Genomic DNA, 21,732 nt, shown 5'->3' on the forward strand with positions numbered 1-21,732 from the left:
CTGTGCTACGATCGCCAGACTATACAAAAGGGTTCATTGTTCAGTGCGATGCTAGTGAGCGAGGCATGGGCGTTGTACTGTGCCAACGGGAAAATGGAGAAGTAGAACACCCCGTCCTGTATGCTAGTCGTAAGCTGACCAGTCGTGAGCAGGCGTATAGCGCCACCGAGAAAGAGTGTGCGTGTCTCGTGTGGGCCGTTCAGAAATTGTCATGCTATCTAGCCGGCTCGAGGTTTATCATTGAAACGGATCACTGCCCTCTCCAATGGCTGCAGACCATCTCTCCCAAAAATGGCCGCCTCCTGCGCTGGAGCCTCGCTTTACAACAATATTCCTTTGAGGTACGTTACAAAAAGGGGAGTCTCAACGGTAACGCCGATGGCTTAAGTCGAAGCCCCTAACGTAGGAATCAGCCTCAAAATTGTTTGTTACTGATGTTTTTCTTCCTGAGGCAGGATTTTTTTTAACATATTGCTTTTGTTTAGTGTTTCAAAGTGATGATATGCTTTCTAGTGCAATTTTTCAATTTGTGGACGCGTTCTGAGTGATGCTAGACTACTGTAAGGAACTAGGCAGTGGTATAAAAAGGGGAAAGAGCCTGGCAGGGCTTAGTGAGGGTTGTGCCGTGCTTGCTGACTGAGCGGTTGAGTTTTCAGCGTAGTTCTAACGCTTACCGGGAACGAGAACAAAAATGTGAACTCTCCCGAAGTCACTTTGCAGTGTCCCGTGCGAACCTGAACAAGAGAACGAGGCTTTCTCTGTGCGCTGCGCTCAAGAAACGTCGAGGGACGCCCGACTTCGGTTATGAGCATCATCGAGCGACATCCCTCCGGACAGCGGATGCAGTCCCCTGTCCATCGGGATCTCCTTCCCCCGGCGGGGCGGTCTGTTGCGTTTCGCCTGCGACACGTGGTTTTGCCGGCGCCAACTGCGGCGGGGCGGCAGACATTTTGGCCCGATCGTCGTCGCCGCAACACTCATCGCCAGGTGTTTCCAGGCGCGTCTGCGGCGATGCGACCGCCTAGGGATCATCCTCGCATTCCAGTCATTGTGCCCGAAACAGGCGATGCCAAAGCAGGGATCTCATTCCAGTTATTGGGCCCGAAACAGGCGATGCCAAAGCAGGGATCTCGTTCCAGTCATTGTGCCCGAAACAGGCGATGCCAAAGCAGGGACCATCTTCTCGTTACAGTCATTGTGTCCGACCGGCAGCGCCACGACAGGGTGCTACGAGATCGTGCGCAGCGCCACGACGGGGTGCTACGAGATCGTGCGCAGCGCCACGACAGGGTGCTACGAGATCGTGCGCAGCGCCACGACAGTGTGCGTCACCATTAGCCCATTGTACATTCACGTGCTCGTCTTTTGAGGGGTTCCTTCTTGCCCTCAACTGCGAGAGTATAAAAACAGCTGCCCCCGGACGCCAAAAGGAGGGCTCCGATTTCTTCTGTTGAGTGAAGTGCTCTCCCGTCTCTCTACTACGGTCAAACCTGACCGCCAACTCTTTGCGATGTTAAAATAAACAAGTTGTTTCGTTGTTACCAGTCGACTCATGCTTTGCCGGGACCTTCGGATGCTTCCAGTTGTACCCCAGGCCGCCAGGCCAACGCTACCCTTGGGGCTTGCGACCCAGGTACAACCACGGGCGTCAGCGCCGAGTTCCCATCCGATCGCGCCAGCAGTCGGATCCCAAACACAACGAAACAGGCGAACAGCACGTGATCAGACGCAAAAAGCGTGCTCTGTTCGTTGAGTAAGGTACGTGCCATACTGCAGCACGCACGTTGTTTCAATGGGACGCAAACACAAATGGATGCAACAAATTCGTGTATGAGCTGCCTCAAAGCGAGACGTTCTTAATGGATGACCGTAAATTATTGAGCAGAAGTTATCCGCCGAGCGCATAAGCTCAGGGACTGCTTGGCGCCTCTACGCGACGACAATGCATCTCGTGCAGCAGAATCATTCGGAACTGCTCTCGCTTGCGTCGACCTCATCTACTCGATATTCAAAGTGTCGTTACCCTATATATATGAACAGAAACGAATATTCGACAATTTTGAATACATTGATTCTGGAGTCTACTGCTAAGCTAACATGAAGGATTATTCTATTCGTATTCGAATTGTCATTCTCGCACGTCCTAATATTTGACTTAAGGTGGAAAAAAAAGCAATCAAGAAAGGAAGACAAAACAGGACAAGCGCTTCCTGTCTTGTGTTCCTTCTTGTGTCTTCTTTCAAACACTGGACTTCCTTTCTTGCGCCCTTGGTTTTCCTTTTTCGTTTTAAGCCAAATATGAATGCTTACGAATTCGCTCAAATTTCAGTTCCCGTACGCCGCTATAGTTGCGAGCTTATATTTGATGCAGCCGCTTACACAGCAATTTTGACCCATGGGCTGCCCATCGAGAGCTGAAGTCATGCACAGGTAAAGTAGCGGGGCAAAATAGGCACTGCAGGTTTATTATGTTCCATCAGCGCTGCGATAACCCTCTTAGAGTTGCGGTATGTATAAATAAAAAAAAATTAAAAGGAACGGCCAGTATATGACGACGCCCCGCGCAAGGCACTGACAGCTCGCACATATCTCAATGGACGAGGTCCGCGAAGGTATCTTCCAGGTCGGACATCTTGATGTTGTGGTGTCTGGTCACCGAACCCGTGAGGCAGTAGATGGCGTGCACGAGGTGGACGCCGGCCAGCACCACGGCTGTTATCTGCAAATAGACAGCCTATGACGTCACGAAACGCTTTCGTATATAATAAACACCGTGCGAGAGACTGTTCTCGAGACCGAAAAGTATGTAAGCTAGACAGCCGATCAGAATCCCCTTCTTCTGTACGCAGTGTGTCGCAATGACTTGTGCCGAAATTCAAGAATACGCAAGTGCCACGCAGCTGGACGCAATCGATGTACTGTTGTTTGCTGTCGTTTGTAGAAAGTAAAAGTACTTTTTTATGTTTCGCCTACTTACATATGTAGTTACTGTTAACTAACCAAGTTTCCAAACAATATAATCGCACACTCTTGAGAATTTAGCAATTAAGGTTTCTGTTGCGCAACACGCGGTAAATCAAAGGTTTTTTTTTTCGAAACCTGGAAGAAAGCCTCCTGCACAAGCAAGACCACCAAGACAAGCAAGATTCGAAGATTCACGCCACTAGTCGCGCGGCGTTACACGAGGTGCCCAGGGTGTCCTAACTGGACTAATCAAGTCACGATGGTAATCGGTGATCAGGACAAGTCGCTTATTTCCCTTTGCCTGTTTATGGGCAAAGGGAAATAAGCGGTATGTTATGGATTATGCGTAGCCAAAGTTCTAAGTGTGTGGTGTTTATTTCCTGCTTTTGTAATAAATTACTTATACAAGCGCTCCACATGGTTATTACTGCGTTTTAAGAAACAGCCGACAACTTAGCTAGCCATACTGGAAGAACTATAAAAGGGGCCCTCAATCACTTTTGGGACATACTAAGAAAACATTGCCGATTTGCACAATACGCTCCGATAAACACGTGAGCAATATTTTATCGCACTGCATACAGCGGGGAATTTACAATCTGGTGTCGAAAACAGCTAAAAATCACTCGCTCTCGCTTCCCGCAATGTCGTCCTGCAGCGTCATCACAAGGAGCTGGACCCAGAGACAGCTATAGGCTTATTTCGTTATCCCGAGAACATTCGCAGTAATCCATAATCGCTAATTTTGAGTTAGATAAGTGAAACATACTGTCACGATTCACGAGCAGCAGGAACTGATAAAACAGGGCAGGACACTTTAATTACAGGCAAACGGAAAAACGATCCCGCAGGGAACTCGTCTTCGGCAATGCGCGTGATCTTCGTCTTTCTCTACGGGCAGCATATTGGACGTGGCATTTGCCTCCCTCCATGCTCACCTAGCCTGGGAGGATTTGTCAGCCGAGGTGTGGGCGCTTCATTCCGGATAATAGAGTTTCATGCGCACAATGTGCACGACTTCTGGTGGACGCTGCCTCGCCCAGGAGGAAGCAGGACTGTCAGGGATAACTTCATAGTTCAGGTCGCTGAGGCGCCGTACAACCTTGTACGGACCAAAGTACCGCCTGAGGAGCTTTGCTGAAAGCCCTTGCCGACGGATGGGATGGGACTTCAAACCCAGACTTTGTCGCCTGGCTGATATGTGATGTATCGGTGCCGCAGATTGTAGCGTCGAGCATCGTAGTACTGTTGTCGGGTGATTCTGACGCAGGCGAGTTTTCTCGCTTCTTGAGCCCGTTGAGAGAAAGCTTCAGCGTCCGTGGCTGTATGACCGCAGTCATGTGGCAACATCGCATCGAGCATCGTCGTCGCTTCACGGCCATGAAGAAGGCTAAATGGGGTCTTTCGCGTTGTGTCCTGATGAGCAGTGTTGTAAGCGAATGTGATGTACGGTAGAATGTCATCCGAATTCTTGTGTTCCACGTCTACATACATACTCAGCATGTAGGCGATAGTCTTGTTCAAGCATTCTGTTAGGCCGTTCGTTTGCGGGTGATATGATGTGGTCTTTCGGTGAGCCGTGCCGCTGAAGCTAAGCACTGTCTTTAGGTGTGTAGCCGTACAGGCAGTCCCTCTGTCCGTTATTATAACCATTGGCGTACCGAGCCTCAGAACCACGTGTTCAATAAAGAGTCGCACTGCTTAAACTGCGGTGTCGCTTAGACGGGCCTTGGTTTCTACATAGCGTGTCAAATAAGCGGTGGCAAATATTAGCCACTTATTGCCGGTATTGGAAGTCGGGAATAGTCCGAGAAGGTTCATCCCGATTTGGGCAAGCGGGGTCGTGGGCACTTGGACTGGTTGAAGTAGCCCAGCGGTTTTCATACGTGGTCGTTTGCGTCGTTGACAATCGAGGCACGTGCGCATGTAATGTTTCACAAAGGTGGCAATCCTTGGCCAGTAATATTTCTCTTCGACTCGGGCCAGTGTTCGCATGTAGCCGAGGTGGCCAGATGTCGGTTCATCGGGGCAGGCTTGCAAGACCTAATGACGGGGGCACGTTGGGCTGACAAGTAGGCGGCTGCTTCCGCTTCCATACTAGTTCTTCTTGTAAAGAACATCATTACGGAAGCAGAATGATGGCAAGCTTCTTGCAAATTGTTTGGACGCGCTTGGAACCTGGCCTTCAAAAATATCAATAAGCGGAATCAGTTCGCTGTCTTCACGCTGCTGACGAGCAGTGGTGGCAGTGTCTAGGACACCTATAAAAGCAGCGTCTTCGTCATCTTCGGTGACTTCCTGCTCGTTAGGTGACCTTGAAAGGCAGTCGGCGTCGTAGTGCTTCCGTCCGGCCTTCTAAACCACTGTCATATCGAATCCTTAGAGCCTTATGCTCCAACGCGCTAGTCGACCGGACGGATCCTTCAAGTTCGTCAGCCAGCGAATTGAGTGATGATCACTCACAACACTGAAGCAATGGCCATAGAGTTATGGGTGAAACTTCATAACTGCCCCTGCCACCACAAGGTATTCCTTTTCTGTACTTGAGTAATTAGACTCAGCACGTTTTGCTTGCGTATGCAATGACTCCCTCGGCTGAGTCTTGCCACTGCACGAGCACAGCACCTAGCCCTACGTTGCTAGCGTCAGTATGAATCATGGTAGGGGCGTCCTCGTCAAAGTGAGCCAGTACAGGAGGTGCTTGTAGGCGCGATCGGGGATCATTAAACGTTGCTTGTTCTCCTTCACCCCGTACGACGTTAACGCCTTCTCTTGTAAGGTGCGTTAACGATGAAGCTCTATGTGAAAAATTGGCAATAAATCTTTGGTAATACGAGCAGAGATAGGAAACGCCTCCCTGCCTTCTTGTCCGTTGGATTTGGAAACTTTGCGCCAGCCGTGATCTTGTCGAGGTCAGGGCGGACGCCTTGATGACTTACAACATGACCTAGGAACTGGAGTTTCTCGAAATCAAAAGTGACACTTTTCTGCTTTCAGTGTTAAGCCGGCGAACCGTATCGTTTGTAGAACCACCAGCAGCCGTCTCAGGTGGTACTCGAATGTTTCCCAAAAACCTATGACGTCGTCATCGTATACTAGGCATGTCTGCCACTTCACGCCTGACAGAACCATATCCATGAGTCACTGAAAAGTTGCTGGAGCTGAGCATAAACTAAAAGGCAGGACCTTGAATTCGAAAAGCCTATCAGGCGTTACGAAAGCAGTCTTTTCCCTGTCTCTCTCGTCAACCTCGATTTGCCAATAGCCACTTTTGAGGTCCATCGAGGAGAAGTAGCGGGCATGCCTCAGGCTGTCGAGAGAATCGTCGATACGCCGTAATGGGTATACGTCTTTCTTTGTAACCCGGTTCAGCTTACGGTAGTCGACACAAAAACGTAGCTGCCGTCTTTCTTTCTGACTATCACTACCAGCGATGCCACGGGCTTTTTGATGGTTGGATAACGTCGTCGTCGAGCGTGTTCTTCACTTGCTCTCGGATCGCTTCGCTTTCTCTTGGGGTTACAAGGTAAGGGTTTCGTTGGATTGGTCTCGCTGTCTCCTCCGTGATAATCCGGTGTTTCGTCAGTGGCGTCTGACCAACTATGGATGTCGACGAGAAGCAATCGCGAAACCGGTGAAGCAGGTCCACAAGGCGCTGCCTTTCCGCTGGTGACAAGCTCGCACTCACGTCAAGAACAGGTAAGGGTTTCGGAGCGTCTTGCTCTCCTTGTTCTAATAGAAAACATTCGCCGAATTCCGCCATCTCGTCGAGATAAGCAACTGCTGCACCTTTTGCAATGTGTCGTCATTGCTTGAAGTTTGTCAGCAGTATTTCTTTTTGCCCGTGCATTACTGTGACGAGACTTCTGGGTGTGGCAACACCTTGAGCGAGCAAAAGCGCAATTATCTGCTCGGCAATACCTTCCCCATCGTACTCTGTGTCGCACCTGACGGAAACAAGACAGCAAGATAACGGTGATATGGTCACGTCGTCTATGATGCGCAAAGACTTGCTTCGTAGTTCTGAACTTTTGTCCCCAGAAAATGTTATACCTTCTGATATATTGATGACGGTGCCGTACTCGCAAGCAGTCCATAACTAAGATTACATATTTGCAGCAGTCTGGGAGAACAACAAAATTTGCGATGAATGACGAATCCCCTATGTTGACCCTTGCAGTGCACTTGCCAGTCGGTGTCAGTAGCTGGCCTCCAGCACCTCTAATGTGTGGACAGACTTCGTCCGTCTGTCCACACATGCTGTGTGTCCGCCAGTTTTTCAGTTAGATAGAAAAGTCGGCGCCAGTGTCTAGTAGCGCCGTCACGTCGTGGCAGTCAATTGATGCAGTAACATCGGCGCTAACAATCTCGTCTGTCGTCAAATCATCCGGCTGTATCGGCTTCTCGTTCGACGGCAATGGGGCAGTTTCGGCACTTCAACGTGTGGCAACCTTCCCCCTTGAGGTCGCAGCCTTCAGTTTCCCTGGCTTGGGCTGGGAGTTCGCCCTCGGGCCTCATCGGTGAAACTGCGTTTTGCAGCTGGAAACTATGTCCCGGAAAAAGGGAGCGCGACGGGTTTCAAGGAGAATCGGCTTGCCAGCTCGTAGAATTCGCGTCGATGTTCGCTCGACTGCCGTCAAAAGCCCGACGAGAACCAGTGGATGGAAATACTTGGTACCCTTTGACGCGATAAGGGCGATGACGGCAGATGTGGCCCGCTTCCCCACAGTGCAAGCACAAGGGCCTGTAGTCGGCTGTGTGCCAAATGTCGTTTCTGCGAAGCGGTGGTCGCGTCGATTGTTCCCTATGGTACCAAGGTGATGCCGGTGTTGACTGCTGGTGATACTGCGGCGTCAGCATCGGAGGTGGAGGTCAACAGACGACATCTGCGTAGCTGGGCTGCCACGCCTGGCAATTTGGCTCGGGAGCCGCAAAAGCTTGCTTTATTTCTTGGCGCACAACTTGAGCCACCGACGCAGCTGTGCACTCATTTGGCATGGCAGTGAGCTTCTTAATTTCTTCTTGAACAATTTCGCGTACAAGCAGGCGCAAGGAACCCTCGTCTGTGACCGTCCCTTCTTTGGCGCTTGCCGGTCCAGTGCTGGTCAGGGGATCATACTGGCGGCTGCGTAGGTGTAACGCGCGCTCTATGGCCGTCGATTCTTTAATAAATTCATCGACGCTCGTCGGCGGGCTCCGCACAAAACCGGCAAACAGCCGCTTCTTTACGCCACTCATGAGGTGGCTGAGTTTTTATGCCTCTGTAATATCGGGGTCCGCTCGACGACAAAAAATAGCCGTGTCGTTAGCGAACATGGCAACAGTTTCATTCGGCTTTTGAATCCGTGATCCGAGAAGACGCTGCGCGTGGCCTTGGCTTTCGGTGCTGCCGAACGTATGGAGGAACTGGCGGCGGAACTCATCCCAGCTTGGCCAGATTCCCTTGCGATTTACCAACGACGCGCGCGCTCAATCTTCAAGGGAGAAATACACATCGGATAGCTTCGGTCCAGGATGCCACTCATTATACTTCGCTATGCACTCGTACTCCTCGATCCAGTCTTCTGCATCCTCGTAGGCGTTGTCGTGGAAGCTCATGGGAGCTAGAGGAGTAAAAAGAGTCACCGGTGCAGGGCCTGGGTCTGCCGTGACTTGGGCACTCGTGGTAACAGGCAGACTTCCTGGTAGGGGACCAAATTCTGGGCTTAGGCCTAGTAGGCGACGGCTGGCGCGGTGAACGGGTGTTTCGACACGCGGAAGACGTCCTAGGCTTGATGTGGGGCTGTTGACAGGCGTCCCAAGCATTTACCCAGTGCCTCCACCAGTGTCGCGATTCACCAGCAGCAGGAACTGATAAGACAGGGCAGGACACTTTAATCATAGGCAAACTGAAAAACGATCGCGCAGGGACCTCGTCTTCTCTTCTGCAATGAGCGAGATCTTCGTCTTTCCCTACGGTCCGCATATTGGACGTGGCAATATATGTCTGCGATCTAAAAAGACACATAAAGTCACTTCATTTTTACCCTACCGGCTTGAGCACGAGAATTACGCGCAGCTACGCCTGCTACTCGTGGCCTCCGAGATGGCAGCGGCATGCCACGTGGTGCCGCGGCAAGCATTTTGCCGTGAAGCCCGTCTTCGCCACCCAGACACTCAACTTTTGGGCGAGGCTTCGCGCACTTGGCTGCTCCCTTCTGTAGCTTCCGGCGCATTAATGGAGGCGAGATTTTAAGAGAGAGAACGCCGCGTATCGGTGCGACAGCTCGACTTATACTCGAAGGATTCGAAAGGTGCTAGCAGCATGAGATTCGTGAGGCGACGCCGTTTGATAGTGACGCGATTCTATGAATAATTAAAGTTTATGAATAGTTAAAGAGCCGCCGAGATAAAATTTGGGGAAAATAAAGGCAACAATATGGCTAATGTACATGCAACGAAAACGTGTGTTCAAGTACGTCCTTAACAAAAAAACAACTTAAGCAAGTTCTCTAAAGTGTTTGGTTTAGTTACTTGCAATTGAAATACTAAATGCAATTGCGCAAATGGAAGAGGTTAGCTTGAAGTTAAGGTCCGATTGCGCAAAGTCGCACAAATGTGCTTCTTTTTTGCTTTTGCAAGTGCGCTTACCAACGATGTAACCTGGCAAAGAATCACGACTGCTTCGTTACGTCTTCTTCTTTTTGGCAAAGCAACATTAGTGGCACCATATACCATATGTAGGATAACGTACCGTCTTGCTATGTGACCGCCGAGCTCGCGCTATATCTGCCTTCACTTATCGTTGATAATCTCGATCTATACTCGAACCATTGCAAGGCATTGACGCGGCACGGGTATCAAGCTGCACGATATAACGCACGCTCATTATCGGTAGGCTGCACGTCCCTGTCTGGTGGCCCTTCCGATAGCTAGAGTGCGCTGCAGAACACCGAAGCCCAGCCTTCCTGCACTCTAGACAGCCACGCTGAGGTTTGTTCACATGCCGTATAGCGACTAAGAAGGCCGCATGCAGTGCGTACCCCAGCGATGATTCCTCCTGCGCACTCGAGTATGCTCAGGCGCAGGCTGAGGATGCTGCAGAATCCAGGGCCGAAGTAGAACACCATGGCCATGAAGTGGAAGGAGACGTACTGCGCAGACGCAGAGTGCCTCGCGTCACTTCTTGTGGAATCGGCGGCGCCGTTTTGTCAGTACAGGGTTTAAACTCGTCCGTACGTATTACCAGGATCCTTCGATACTTTCTTCATGGTCATGAAACTCCCTCGAAAGTTTCATATTGGGACGGAAGGCGGCGCCAGAGGCGCTGACGTAGGCAGAAGGGCATCAATCTTGCGCCAGCGCCGCGGTAAGTCTATGGTGGGCGCTACATGGAGCGCTGTCATATAGCGTACGCTGGAGTTTCGTGCCCAGAAGAAGACTATAGCATGACCCCGGTATTACGGTGTATGGAATACCGGCTCACCGGAAACGTTGTACAGCAGCAGCAAGGCTAGTAGCGACATCTTGTGACAATTTGTTCAACTGCAACGCGTTAGAAGCGTCGTTGTGTTACGTGGATTTTGTCGTCGAAAAAAAAAATATCTCAACTGTGACGTGAAGACGTGAGGAGACAGCTATGAAAACATAATGAGCAGTGAAGTTTAGACTGTTTCGTGCGGTTTTTGTAAGAGTGAACATTCGCGGATGCGAATAAGCAGTCTCCTTTTGCGAAGCAAAGGAAGTGTGAGTCGTGTTCTTTTGTGAACGTTGCGCCTCTCGGCGAAGTGGAAAAACTCGGCTTTTTTTTCCTCATCTGAAACCAATCGGGACTTGGCGACTGGCCTCTACAGAAGCATCTCTTTAGCTTAGTATTCTTGAATTCGCTAGGCTTGACTCAAATTTACTTTTCGGCTACCACATTAATCGGCCTCCCGCTTTCCCTAAAAAAAGAAAACAAGACAACGTCAGCGCCACTCAGTAAACATGAGAACCTGATCGCTAGATGATTAATGAAGATGATGTGGTGAGTTATAGTGATTACATGTAGAAGGAGAAATCTTAACTTAGGACCACCTCCGCAACTGTGAAGGTGGCGCTCCAGAACACGAAGAAGCCGCGAACGCTAGCTGTATCCTGTACACATGTGTTGAGTGGGTATTAGCCACTCATGCAGCCGCTGGAGCGCTCGCGCTCTTCAGGATCAGTGTTCTCCACTGCTCTAAAATTGGCATAGCGCCTGACAGGTAATGACACTGCAGGATCAATCTGTTGGCCGTAATTAAGTTCGAATGCTCGCAGCACAATGTTGACGTTGCTTTCTTTGTAATTTTTCTGCAAAGGATTTGGTGTTCAAGTCACGAACATGGCCAGGCGAGTGAAGCCATAACGGCTATCGCTGCACAACGGGACTGCGTGACTGCAGCTACGGGGCTGACGGTCATTTTACAGCAGCAGTTTGTCATAATAGGTCTGGCCGCTGCCACGAAGCTACGTTTTATCTGGTTATCCTCTGTGGCACAAGATGGCGCCACCAATATGACTTTTTGCGCTTACGTCTGCGGGTGATCAGTAAACTGCAATACACTTGCGGACAAGACAAAGCTCTCTCTCTACTCGCGGCTATAAGTGACTTAGCCGCTATAGCGTTCCGCTTGCGAGCGCGACGTCGCGAGGTTTGGTTGCCAAACCTCGATCCCACTGCGAGCACATGCGAACCTCGCACAATTCCAGGAGATGCCACTCGTGGCCTAATTTAATTCATAGCCGGCCTCCTCCATGAAGCATGTGGCACGCCTAAGTCAAGTCTTCAGACGTTAAAAACCTGTGTCTGTATTAATCAGCATTATGTAAAAGCTTGAAGACAAGGTGCTATTTATTCAGTTACCAGACAGTGGGGGTAGTGTGCTCTGCCTCCTAGAACCAAGCGTCTGGGTTCCATCTGCCACCCTCATCTTGTTTGTGTCCTATACTACCCAGATATTTTCTCAGTTTACAATGTTGGAAAACTGCCTTGAAAATCGGCGCCTGCGTCATTGACCCACCTTTTTTTAGTTCTCCCGCTTCTGCGCGCTTTGCTGCTTGGTTAGAATACCAACTAGCCCCTTTTAAGGCTATATCGAAGTGACATCTTTCGTACAGTTCCGCGGCTATTAAAATGGACTCGCGCAGAAATGTCGCGACGCAGATACACCTATTGTAAAAGAGTTAAACGAATACGCTGGCATGTCTACTCAGGTCACCTATTTGAGCGCCGCAATTTGCATAAGCTCAGAAAACCAGAGCCACACCTATCATCATCACTAGAGATGAGCGAATACGATCTTTATGGAATACTAATCGAATACGAATAGGAAATATCGAATATCGAATCGGATATCGAATAGCCTAACGACAGACGCAGATATTTACAGCAGGAATATTTATTGCAACAAAATGAGGTATCACGCCTGTACTGATTATTGGAAAAAAGAAGGCTGTGAAGGACAAAGCAACCGTTTTAAACCCAAGATCACTAATTGTCCTTAAAAACTACACGAATGGACTTTCAACATTTTTACAGCATGGTTTCTAAAACGTTTTTCAAGAATGAATGGAAGCAGCTTGACTAACTTTCCATAAACGCTAAACAAATGGCTCTTCACAAATAATTCAGAATGGTTGAAGAACAAAAAAAGATGCTTACGCGCGCGTATACAGCAAAAAATTCTCAATGACTCTTTGCAGAGGAACACGACTTATTACAGCCTACAATATAAACTGCTACATGACTACAGTGCCAAAAGCACAAAATGACTGACTACAACCAAAATTTACCGTTTGTCATGTAGGCCTCCACCGTGAAATTGAAAGGAGTACTTGATTTTACTATTTTGCTTCCAGATAGCTTCGAAACTTTTTGTCCTTGTTTCAATTCTCAAATGTTTCGATTCTTTGTTTATAGCAGACAGAAACAGCGCCCAGACTTAAACAGTCAGTTTCTGCGTAATAGTTGGTTAGCTTCAAACAATCGAATATACAGAATTTTTCCTTTTCGACTACGAATACAAATAGCATGTTCTTTTTTAATTAATATTCGATATTTCAAATATTCACCCAGTCCTAATCATTAATTTCTGAGAAAATTAGCGGTAGTATAGTTTGGTGATTATTGTTTTTTGTCGTAACAGATCTGTCGGACGTCAAGCTCCACAACTTGTCTGCAGGTGCTAAAGTCCTACACTTAACCTCGCATTATAAAAGATCCCTCCATCCGTCATTCAACTGGAGATGTGGACATCCTCCAATTCCACCATATTGCAGAACTGACCATCTTGTCAGCTGTATGGCGTCTCTGGTTGGCTGAAAATGCCGCCACTGCAGCATTTTAGAATATGGCAGAATTTCACACTATCCAGAAAATTACTTTTCCTGACTTCAGTGATGATGATTATAATGTTGCTAGTGATGTTTATTCGCATCCCCTTTCGAAGGGGGCGGCGACTAATAGTATCATAGCCTGACTGATTTATCCAGATTCCACTACATAGATCACCATCTAGCCCTTTGTCTTTCTCGCCTCATTGTTAACTTCCGTTGTTAAAACTTTTATCACTATAGTCGGTGACAACCTAAGAATTGCGAAGAAGCTACACTTATAAAAACGCAGTGCACTTGCTCATCACCTGTGAAAGGGAGCTGAGTCCATCGTAGATTGATCACAGCTTAATGACTCTAATTGACTAATGGAAATGATATACAAATTAGAAAACTCCTAGGGAAATTATGAAATAAAAGCAACTTGTTTCAAGCTGAAATATTACCTATTGCTGAGGAGTGCATCAGGATCACCTATGAAATGTGCCTAGACGTTCAGGTTTCATCTAGAAACCAGTGAGACAGAAGCCGATCTTTACATACTAAGCATTTGGTTCAAATACGAGAAAGGACTCGATGTCCAACACATGAGTGAATCTCATTGGTTGGTACATAAAGGAAAATTTTGTTTTAGTTTGACAGTGTGCATATAACCTTGTAATTCTTCGGTTGATGCCGACTGTATGCTGTACCGTTACCTACGCTGGCAATGGCTCCGGTTCTATAAATCTCTCCCTTGCTATCTTTTTTTCAACAATACCCTAAACATCCCTCATCTAGACTGCTGTGCTGTATATCCTTCCACCCTCTTTCTATCCCAACACTTCTGACAGGTGGAGGTACCCTACCGGTCTCGCTGGACGAATATCTTTCCATTACCACGTGCCAAATATTTTCTGGGCTGTTTTTCTTTCTCACTTTTTTTTTGTAGCACATACATGCCTCATCCTATTTCGCATATTTGCCCCGGTATGTGTCGTGTCTTGGGGAGCCAGCTGTGCCCTCAATTAGCAAGGTAGTGCAATTTTCGTTATTATGCAGTTTTACCCTCCTGACCTTTCCTGTCGATCGTTCTTGTCAATCTCAGTCGGCTCTTTTGTTTTCATACTTTGCATCCAATTTACTCTCTCTGTTCCCCTTTTATTTTGATGACTCCTGGTTGCCTACTTACACTTTCAGTTACCGTGTACTTGGCTGCCAACTTTCTTCAACTCTTCCTCCATTCCGTGTCGAATTGAGGTACATATATTTGTGCACTCTAGCCGGCTATTTCTTTTCAGCCACGTTCTTTAGTGTTCCTTCAAAACTAACTTAGCTGAGCCACTACCCATGTCATCCTGCACTGATAGATTTGTGGTTTTATTGTGAGCCCCAAAGCCAGTCTGCCCACCACCATCTGATTAATCTCCAACTTGGACAATATTTCTTATTTAAAGCACACATTTCCCTTTACGATTGTTAGCTACACTTTTCTAAATTCCTCGCACAACATCGTGCTTATTGTAGCGCCAAAGTGCTCTGCTTAATTACTGCTGCATTCCGCTTCCCTTTCATTTCCACGTTATTTTGGTGGAAGCTTGAGTATGTATTTCCTTCGTATATAAATTCTCCAATGTACTTATATTGCTTGACTATGGGTATGGTGCGTATATTGATAACACGTATTTACTCGCCTGTTCAATAAAGATCATAATACCGGATTTAATTCCTTAACATTAAACGTGAACGACACGGGAGACAGAGGACATCCTGGTTTGAGTCCTCTGTGAATTGCCACCACTTCATTACATTCATTGCAGTTGTTCCACGAAATCGTCATTTATGCCCTCGTACTTAATATTAATCCATAACAAGTCCCTGTCTAGGTTGTCGTAGGCTTCCTTAATATCTAAAAATGCTACCGATATGGGTCTATTCTGAACTACTGAAATCTCCATGCACTTAGTCACTACAAACATATCTTTGATGTTTCGGCCTGGTTTGAACCCATTCTGTAGTTGCCCTAGCACATCATTTGTTTCCGCCCATTTCGACAGTTCTAATTTTATGGCTTCCATTGGCACTTCTATATATCACCGATGATACTGTAACTGACCTGTACGAGCTCGTGTTCTCCTTACCATCTTTGGCTCTAGGATAAGGTTCATCTGGCTTTCACGCCAGGCAAGCGAAAATTTCTTCGTTTTAATAATTTGCCCAGGGCACTAGTCAGTTTTACCTTGCTCTTTAGGCAAGCGTGTTTGATTAGCTGTGGGATTTCATCTGGTTCGGCGGCCATATTCTTTCGGATACCTGCTTTGTCCGAATAAAATGTTGTGGATGGCATCGCCACCGTTAAACTGAATTGGTCGCCGGCCTTTCAATGTCACTTCAGGGTTAGATAAGCGAAAATATTTGTAACCAGGTGCTCTCGACGTGCACTCCAATAGAGCTGCACTTATTTGAGGTGTGTTTCACAAGCAAGTCGTCCTTGGTATCATAAGTAAGCGTTATCACAAAGCTTCAAACACCGGGCGGTGCGCGCTGTTTTTCATACGCGCGCCACCTCATCTCCGAGGCCATGTATATTGAAGTGTAGTATCTTGTTCATTCGATAGGTAGCGCTATGCCCGAGTTGACGGCAAGGCTTTACTCGATGGCGGGAAACATAATGGAGGGAGAGGTCAAGAAAGTTGGCAACCAAGTGCAAGGTAATTGAAAGTGTAACTAGACAACCAGGAGTCATCAGAAAGAAATCTGCGTTCTCTCTTTTTCCCAGTCACAGAGGGCAAATTGGATGCGAAAATGGAAACAAAAAAGACCATGAAGATTTACGAGAATGAGAAGAAAGAAATTAGAAGGGACAATCTGTACGGTAACACAAAGGGAAGTGCCTTGTTATTTGAGGCTCGAGCTGTTTGCCTAAGGACAAAAACATACCGGAGCAAATATTTCCAACAAGATGAAGCATGCGCATGCTGCAGCAAAAATCTGGAGATCACTCAGCCCATCCTTACGGAATGCGAAACGATTCCCCAGCTGAGACCCGTAGGTGACGTACACGTTCCAAAAGCGCTTGGATTTCAAGTGGGCGGCAGCATCAACCAGTCATCAGTCGACATGAGCAAGAGACGTTTAGAGCATTGGTGGAAGAAAAGCAAGGAAGAGATTGATACGAGCGTATCTGTTACAGGTATAGGTAGCGATAAAAGGCACACAGAGAAGACCTGGGGGGAAACATAGACTTACGAGACGTATACAGGCATGCTAGAATGAAAAGCATGTATAGCATCCCTGCTTAAATCAACCAGGCTAGGTGAATATTTGTTATACCACCCCATTTCAAAGGCAATGCCAATAAAACGTGATCATCATCATGGGATCGCGACCGCTCACAAATACGGGTGCAATTGGCGTGTGTCTCACGTAGAACGAGGTTGCGACGCTGATGGTGACGACGGGCGAGAAGAGGCCGCACAGCAGGAAGTGGACGCCCTGCACGGCCATGGCGAACGCGACGGTGGCCAGGCAGCGAAGCGTTGAGTCGCCACCCGCCATCACGTGCACCACCAGGAACAGCGAGGCGGCCAGCACCTGCCGAGACAGAGCGGGGGCGAACAGGATCGGCCGTTCTGGTCCGTACGTCCCTAGTATGCGGACGATTTCATTGCCCGTTCATGGGTACCGCCCCCCACATCGGGCTCTTGCATGCCTATTACCGCCTTGTGCGAAGCGACGTCGAATTAACGTGGTCACTGCTTTGTCGGATTTCGGCTTCGGGAGATAGTTTGTGGTCCTCCTCGCTGCTCAAAATTAATCGTCATCGATATGTCATTTCTGTAATATATACATGGAGCAAGGAAATAGAGGAAGGAAGCGTACACTCTTAGGCAAAGTTACACCCTTTGGCTTGCCCCTTCTGCCACACAACAATAATCGTTATCGGCCTTGATGCGCTTCCTTTCTTTAACGCTGCGAGCCCGGAACTTTCCAGTAACGAACGGCACGCGCGTTATCAGAAGGGGCACTCCAAAGGGTGTAAAGTGTTCTATGCTGATAACGCGTGTGCCGTTCGTTACTGGAAAGTACCGGGCTCGCAGCGTTAAAGAAAGGAAACGCATCAAGGCAGATAACGATTATTGTTGTGTGGCAGAAGGGGCAAGCCAAAGGGTGTAACTTTGCCTAAAAGTGTAGCGGGATAAAGTAAAGCCTGGACATTCAAAGTACAGTGTGTCCCAGCTAACGTCATCCAAGCTGTTTGACAAAGAAGAAGATTAGAAACCGCTGCGAAAGATACAATTTTACGACCTACGTTGTTTGGTCGTCATATCTGTGACAACAATTTTACAATTTTAGCACCAGAGGTGTTAAAATTGTACCTTGCACCGCGTTTTTGAAGCATGTTTTTTGTTGAACATCTTGGCAAACGTAAGCTGAGACAAACGGTATAAAGGAAAGGTTCGCGGGAAATCGGCCCTCAGCCCGTGTAGGCAACGGCAATATCTAGCCTGAAGTAGTAAAGGCAAGGCGCAGAAGACCAGGACTCAGGAAGAAGAACACAAACGACAGGACAGGCGCCTAGCCGCCGAGCGCGGCTAGAAAGGGTACACCGCAAAGCTGGTGGCAAGGACAGATACGAGAAGACAGCGTTGATAGAGGCTACCCCGGGCCAAACAGTGCCTTGAGAGCGTGGAGGAATGTAAAAACTAGGAGGGTAGCATGACGTCACTCAGCCAGCCTCGGCAAGCCCAGCTCACCCGACGTCTAGGCCTCAATGTGCGCGGTGGATTCCGTGTAGGTATAGTCCCCGCAAGGTTGCCAGAGCATTAAAAGTACTGCTTCGATTGTGGTAAGGCTATGCTAGTCACAAGTTGCTGTCCTCCACTGGTTTGTCCTACTGTTCCAAACAGATACATCTATTCGCTTTAAACTTGAGTCATGATGCTTCGAGTGCAAAGTGTTAGTGTCAACCTGGCGCTGCTTCGAGATCGCGTTCTCGGTTTCTTGGCCCATTTAGGCTTAACAAGAGTGGATGTATTAGCTGGGCATGCTAACCCAGATATTACGGTTCCGCGACAAGCCAGATGCGCTCCCAGATCTCGGAGTTCATACATAACGAAAGTTTGCTTCAGCCGCGTCTAGCAAATGCTACCGCTTGCTTGTCACCTGACGATGGCCTACTTCTACTCTATGCTTTTTATGATTATATTTCAGCAATGCCACGTGACACTCCCTCCTAGTTTTTTTTTTCTTCCTTCATACTTGACAGGTCCGGCAACCAAGGAGGGCCTACTCCCAGAAGGTCATCACGCAGATGGGCGCCGTAGAAAAGGAGGCGTGGCCTCATAGGATCGAGGTTGGCTTCTCGAGGCTATAGCGGCCTGACGCCGAGCCTTACCTGAGATTACCGTTGTTGTTATTTTCTTCTAGCATGTATATAATGAAGTGAAGATCAAAATGTACTCTTTTTCTATTGCGAAAGCAATACTGCTCGCACTTTCGGCCCATCCGTGGTCGTGGCGCCTCCTTACACAGCTGCGCGTCACGTGACCGTGTGACGTCACGCCAGACCGAGAGACGGGGCCCCAGCTCGCGGAATTGATGGTGGAGGCGAAGCCTTGCGCGCTGCTGCTGCGGCACTACCGAGAGAGGTTGCTCGCTGGTGTGACGTCACGCCAGACCGAGAGACGGGGCCTCAGCTCTAGCATCGATGGTGAAGGCAAGGCCTTGCGCGCCGGTGCTGCGGCGCTACCGAGAGAGGGCGCTCGCTGGTGTGACGTCACGCTAGGAGGATAAATGGGGCTACAGCTCGGCTCCTCGCAGTGGTCGGCGCGCTGCCTTGCGCTATGTCGGATGATGTATAGCCATAAGTTTAACAAAGGGCAACCACGTCCACACCATCAGCCGAACCAAGGCGCAGCCAAGGGTATTGCTTTCGCAATCTTCCAGGCTTAACCAAGCTAAGCCTTCAGCCATTTTTTTCTCTCGGTTATCGTCCGCCTGTCTCTTCCGTGCCGCTCGGTGCTCCTGCGCCTCGCAAGCCTTTAATCGTCGTTCCTTTCCCGCCTGTCGCTGCATCGCTCACTGCCGACACCACAGTCGCCAAAACCGTGATGTGAAAAACAGCGCAGAAAGCACGGACAAGAATAAGAAGATATCGAATACTAGTGTAAATTTATTTTATAAAACAAGTCCAATTACAAGGTTGTAACCCTTGTTCTAATCCATGGGTTTTTTTCTTTCGCTGTTTTTCACGTGGTGCACTCATACCAGCTAGCCCACCTATCAGTCATAATGGCGTCATGAAAGACCGAACGCATCCGTACAAACATTATCACGCGTACAATTTGATTGTAGTACCGCGTACATTTATTTGCTACAAATTAAACATATCGCAGTTCCACCCGAAAAGCGAAGAGCCGATTGCGATAGCAAATTAGTAGATAGCTGTACGAAGTAAGGTTAGTAATTTCGCTTACTAACAATGATAGAATGCGTAGGCGTGACTCAATGAGGACGTAGAAAGAAACAGACACAAAGAGACAGCGCTATCTTTGTGTGCCTGCTCGTTTCTGCGTCCTTGAGCAGTCGCGCTTGCACATTCTATCATGGATTCATAACAAATAGCCCGTCAACGTGTTTTAACTAAATTAACCAGCACGGTGTCACGCGCGCACAGGTAAACATGAACACATCTCGCTGGATGAGCGCGGAAACTCCCTGTGAAAATTCTGGATTGAGGAATGCGGCACCAGAAAGTCAATTGACCTTCATGAATGGCTCACTTCAGCGTGAAGTAAACGTCGACAGCACAGCGCATACGAAGCTACCGACAATACGCGCACTCTTCAAACATCCCAGATCGTTTTAAAGACGAGGCCCGCGCGGGCGCGCAATTTGGCCACGTCGCAGGTCGCTTTCAAAACAAACGAGCGCCGGCAACCGGCGCTACGGCGTACGCCAAAGCATCTACTTCGGCGTCCGCGATTCGCGCGGCCAACGCCGTAGTAGACGCCGTGGTTGTCTCCGCTCTGTAGGGAGCGCTGAGCGAGGACAACGATGCACCTTAGCAGCCAACACCCTCTTGTCTAGGTGGTGTTGAGCAGCCGCCGGAGAAGAACGCCCCTCCTCCCTCGCCTCACCCCCCTGCCTCACGCGCCACAGTAGAGGACATGCATCCGAGCCGCATTCCTCGCTCGCGCTCGTGAGATTGAACCGCGTTCGCCAGCTCACCATCACACGCTTTCACTTATAAGGAACCTCACGGCGACTACGACGGCGACGGCAGAAATGCGGCTGGAGTGTCCATATAATTGTTATCGCAATAAAAAATCCGCCTCCACTCCACTCTGTAAAAGTGACTATACAGCTAAGCTGTTACCCGCCGTGGTTGCTCAGTGGCTATGGTGTTGGGCTGCTGAGCACGAGGTCGCGGGATCGAATCCCGGCCACGGCGGCCGCATTTCGATGGGGGCGAAATGCGAAAACACCCGTGTGCTTAGATTTAGGTGCACGTTAAAGAACCCCAGGTGGTCAAAATTTCCGGAGTCCTCCACTACGGCGTGCCTCATAATCAGAAAGTGGTTTTGGCACGTAAAACCTCAAATATTATTATTATAGCTAAGCTGTTGCCGACATCGCACACCACCACCACAAGCGACGTACACCACGCCCGCATGCACGTCTCCGCAAGTGTTGCATGTGTCCTCATTCTTCTAGGCACTTGCCAGAGCGAAAGTGGATTATTCAACTAAATGAATATTTGAAAGCAATGTGCGTCAGGAAAATGCGTAAAGTGCGACTTACGCACAAGCTGCAGACAGGATAGCATCGGATTGTAACTCGAACATACGGAAAACATAATTCTGTTACACGGAAACCCGAACACAAACCTTCCAGCTGTCCTTTCTTTCGTGTGAGCAGAGCCGCTCACGCGGTCAGAAAAATATCCCAAGCAACTAGAAGCTAACAGCTTCGTTGTAAAAAAGACGGTAGCGTTAACAGTTCAAAATGGCGGCAACCAAACGCTTGGTTAAAATGCTCCATTGAAGAAAACAGCACGTCAACTGTAAAGCAGCGCGACTGTGACATACCACTTCAATGACGTTGAAGAAGCCGTTCCAGGTGATGACGTAGTCGCTGTTGACCTGGATCTGCGACAACGACTTGTTCCCGCTCAGGAGGTCACGAACAACTTCGTTGAGGCTCTCGTTTCCGGGCAGAGGGATTTCGGGGAACTCGGGCATGTCGGGTGGTACTTAGGCGGTGAATGTTCAGACGCAGTTCGCTCCCAACAAAATGGCGCGCCACCTTCTTGATGGCGATGGGACTGCGGTGGCCGGACGAAGAAGAAAAGTGTTGCGGTGATGATGATGACCGCTATTGGCCTTCACTTTCGGAGTGCTGTCTCGCAGAACGCGCTTATTTTGTTCCGTGGGCCAGTTTGTACGGTGA

General features: G+C 48.7%; 1 protein-coding gene across 2 annotated transcripts; it reads right to left on the reverse strand.

The window, feature by feature from the left end:
* Positions 1 to 2,442: 2,442 nt before the first annotated feature.
* LOC142563879 (uncharacterized) lies at positions 2,443 to 21,732 on the reverse strand. 2 transcript variants are annotated; one of them, XM_075674557.1, is made up of 4 exons: positions 21,372 to 21,728; positions 16,705 to 16,872; positions 9,987 to 10,097; positions 2,443 to 2,719 (listed from the first exon to the last, which is right to left on the reverse strand). In XM_075674557.1, exons 1-4 carry the CDS (start codon positions 21,522 to 21,524, stop codon positions 2,591 to 2,593), a joined length of 561 nt encoding a protein of 186 aa, XP_075530672.1. In that variant the 5' UTR covers positions 21,525 to 21,728; the 3' UTR covers positions 2,443 to 2,590. The 2 variants fall into 2 exon arrangements, with proteins under 2 accessions (XP_075530672.1, XP_075530673.1); XM_075674558.1 differs by lacking the exon at positions 9,987 to 10,097 and having other exon boundaries at positions 21,372 to 21,732.

Source organism: Dermacentor variabilis, chromosome 11, assembly GCF_050947875.1.
Source record: "Dermacentor variabilis isolate Ectoservices chromosome 11, ASM5094787v1, whole genome shotgun sequence".
NCBI lineage: Eukaryota > Metazoa > Arthropoda > Arachnida > Ixodida > Ixodidae > Dermacentor > Dermacentor variabilis.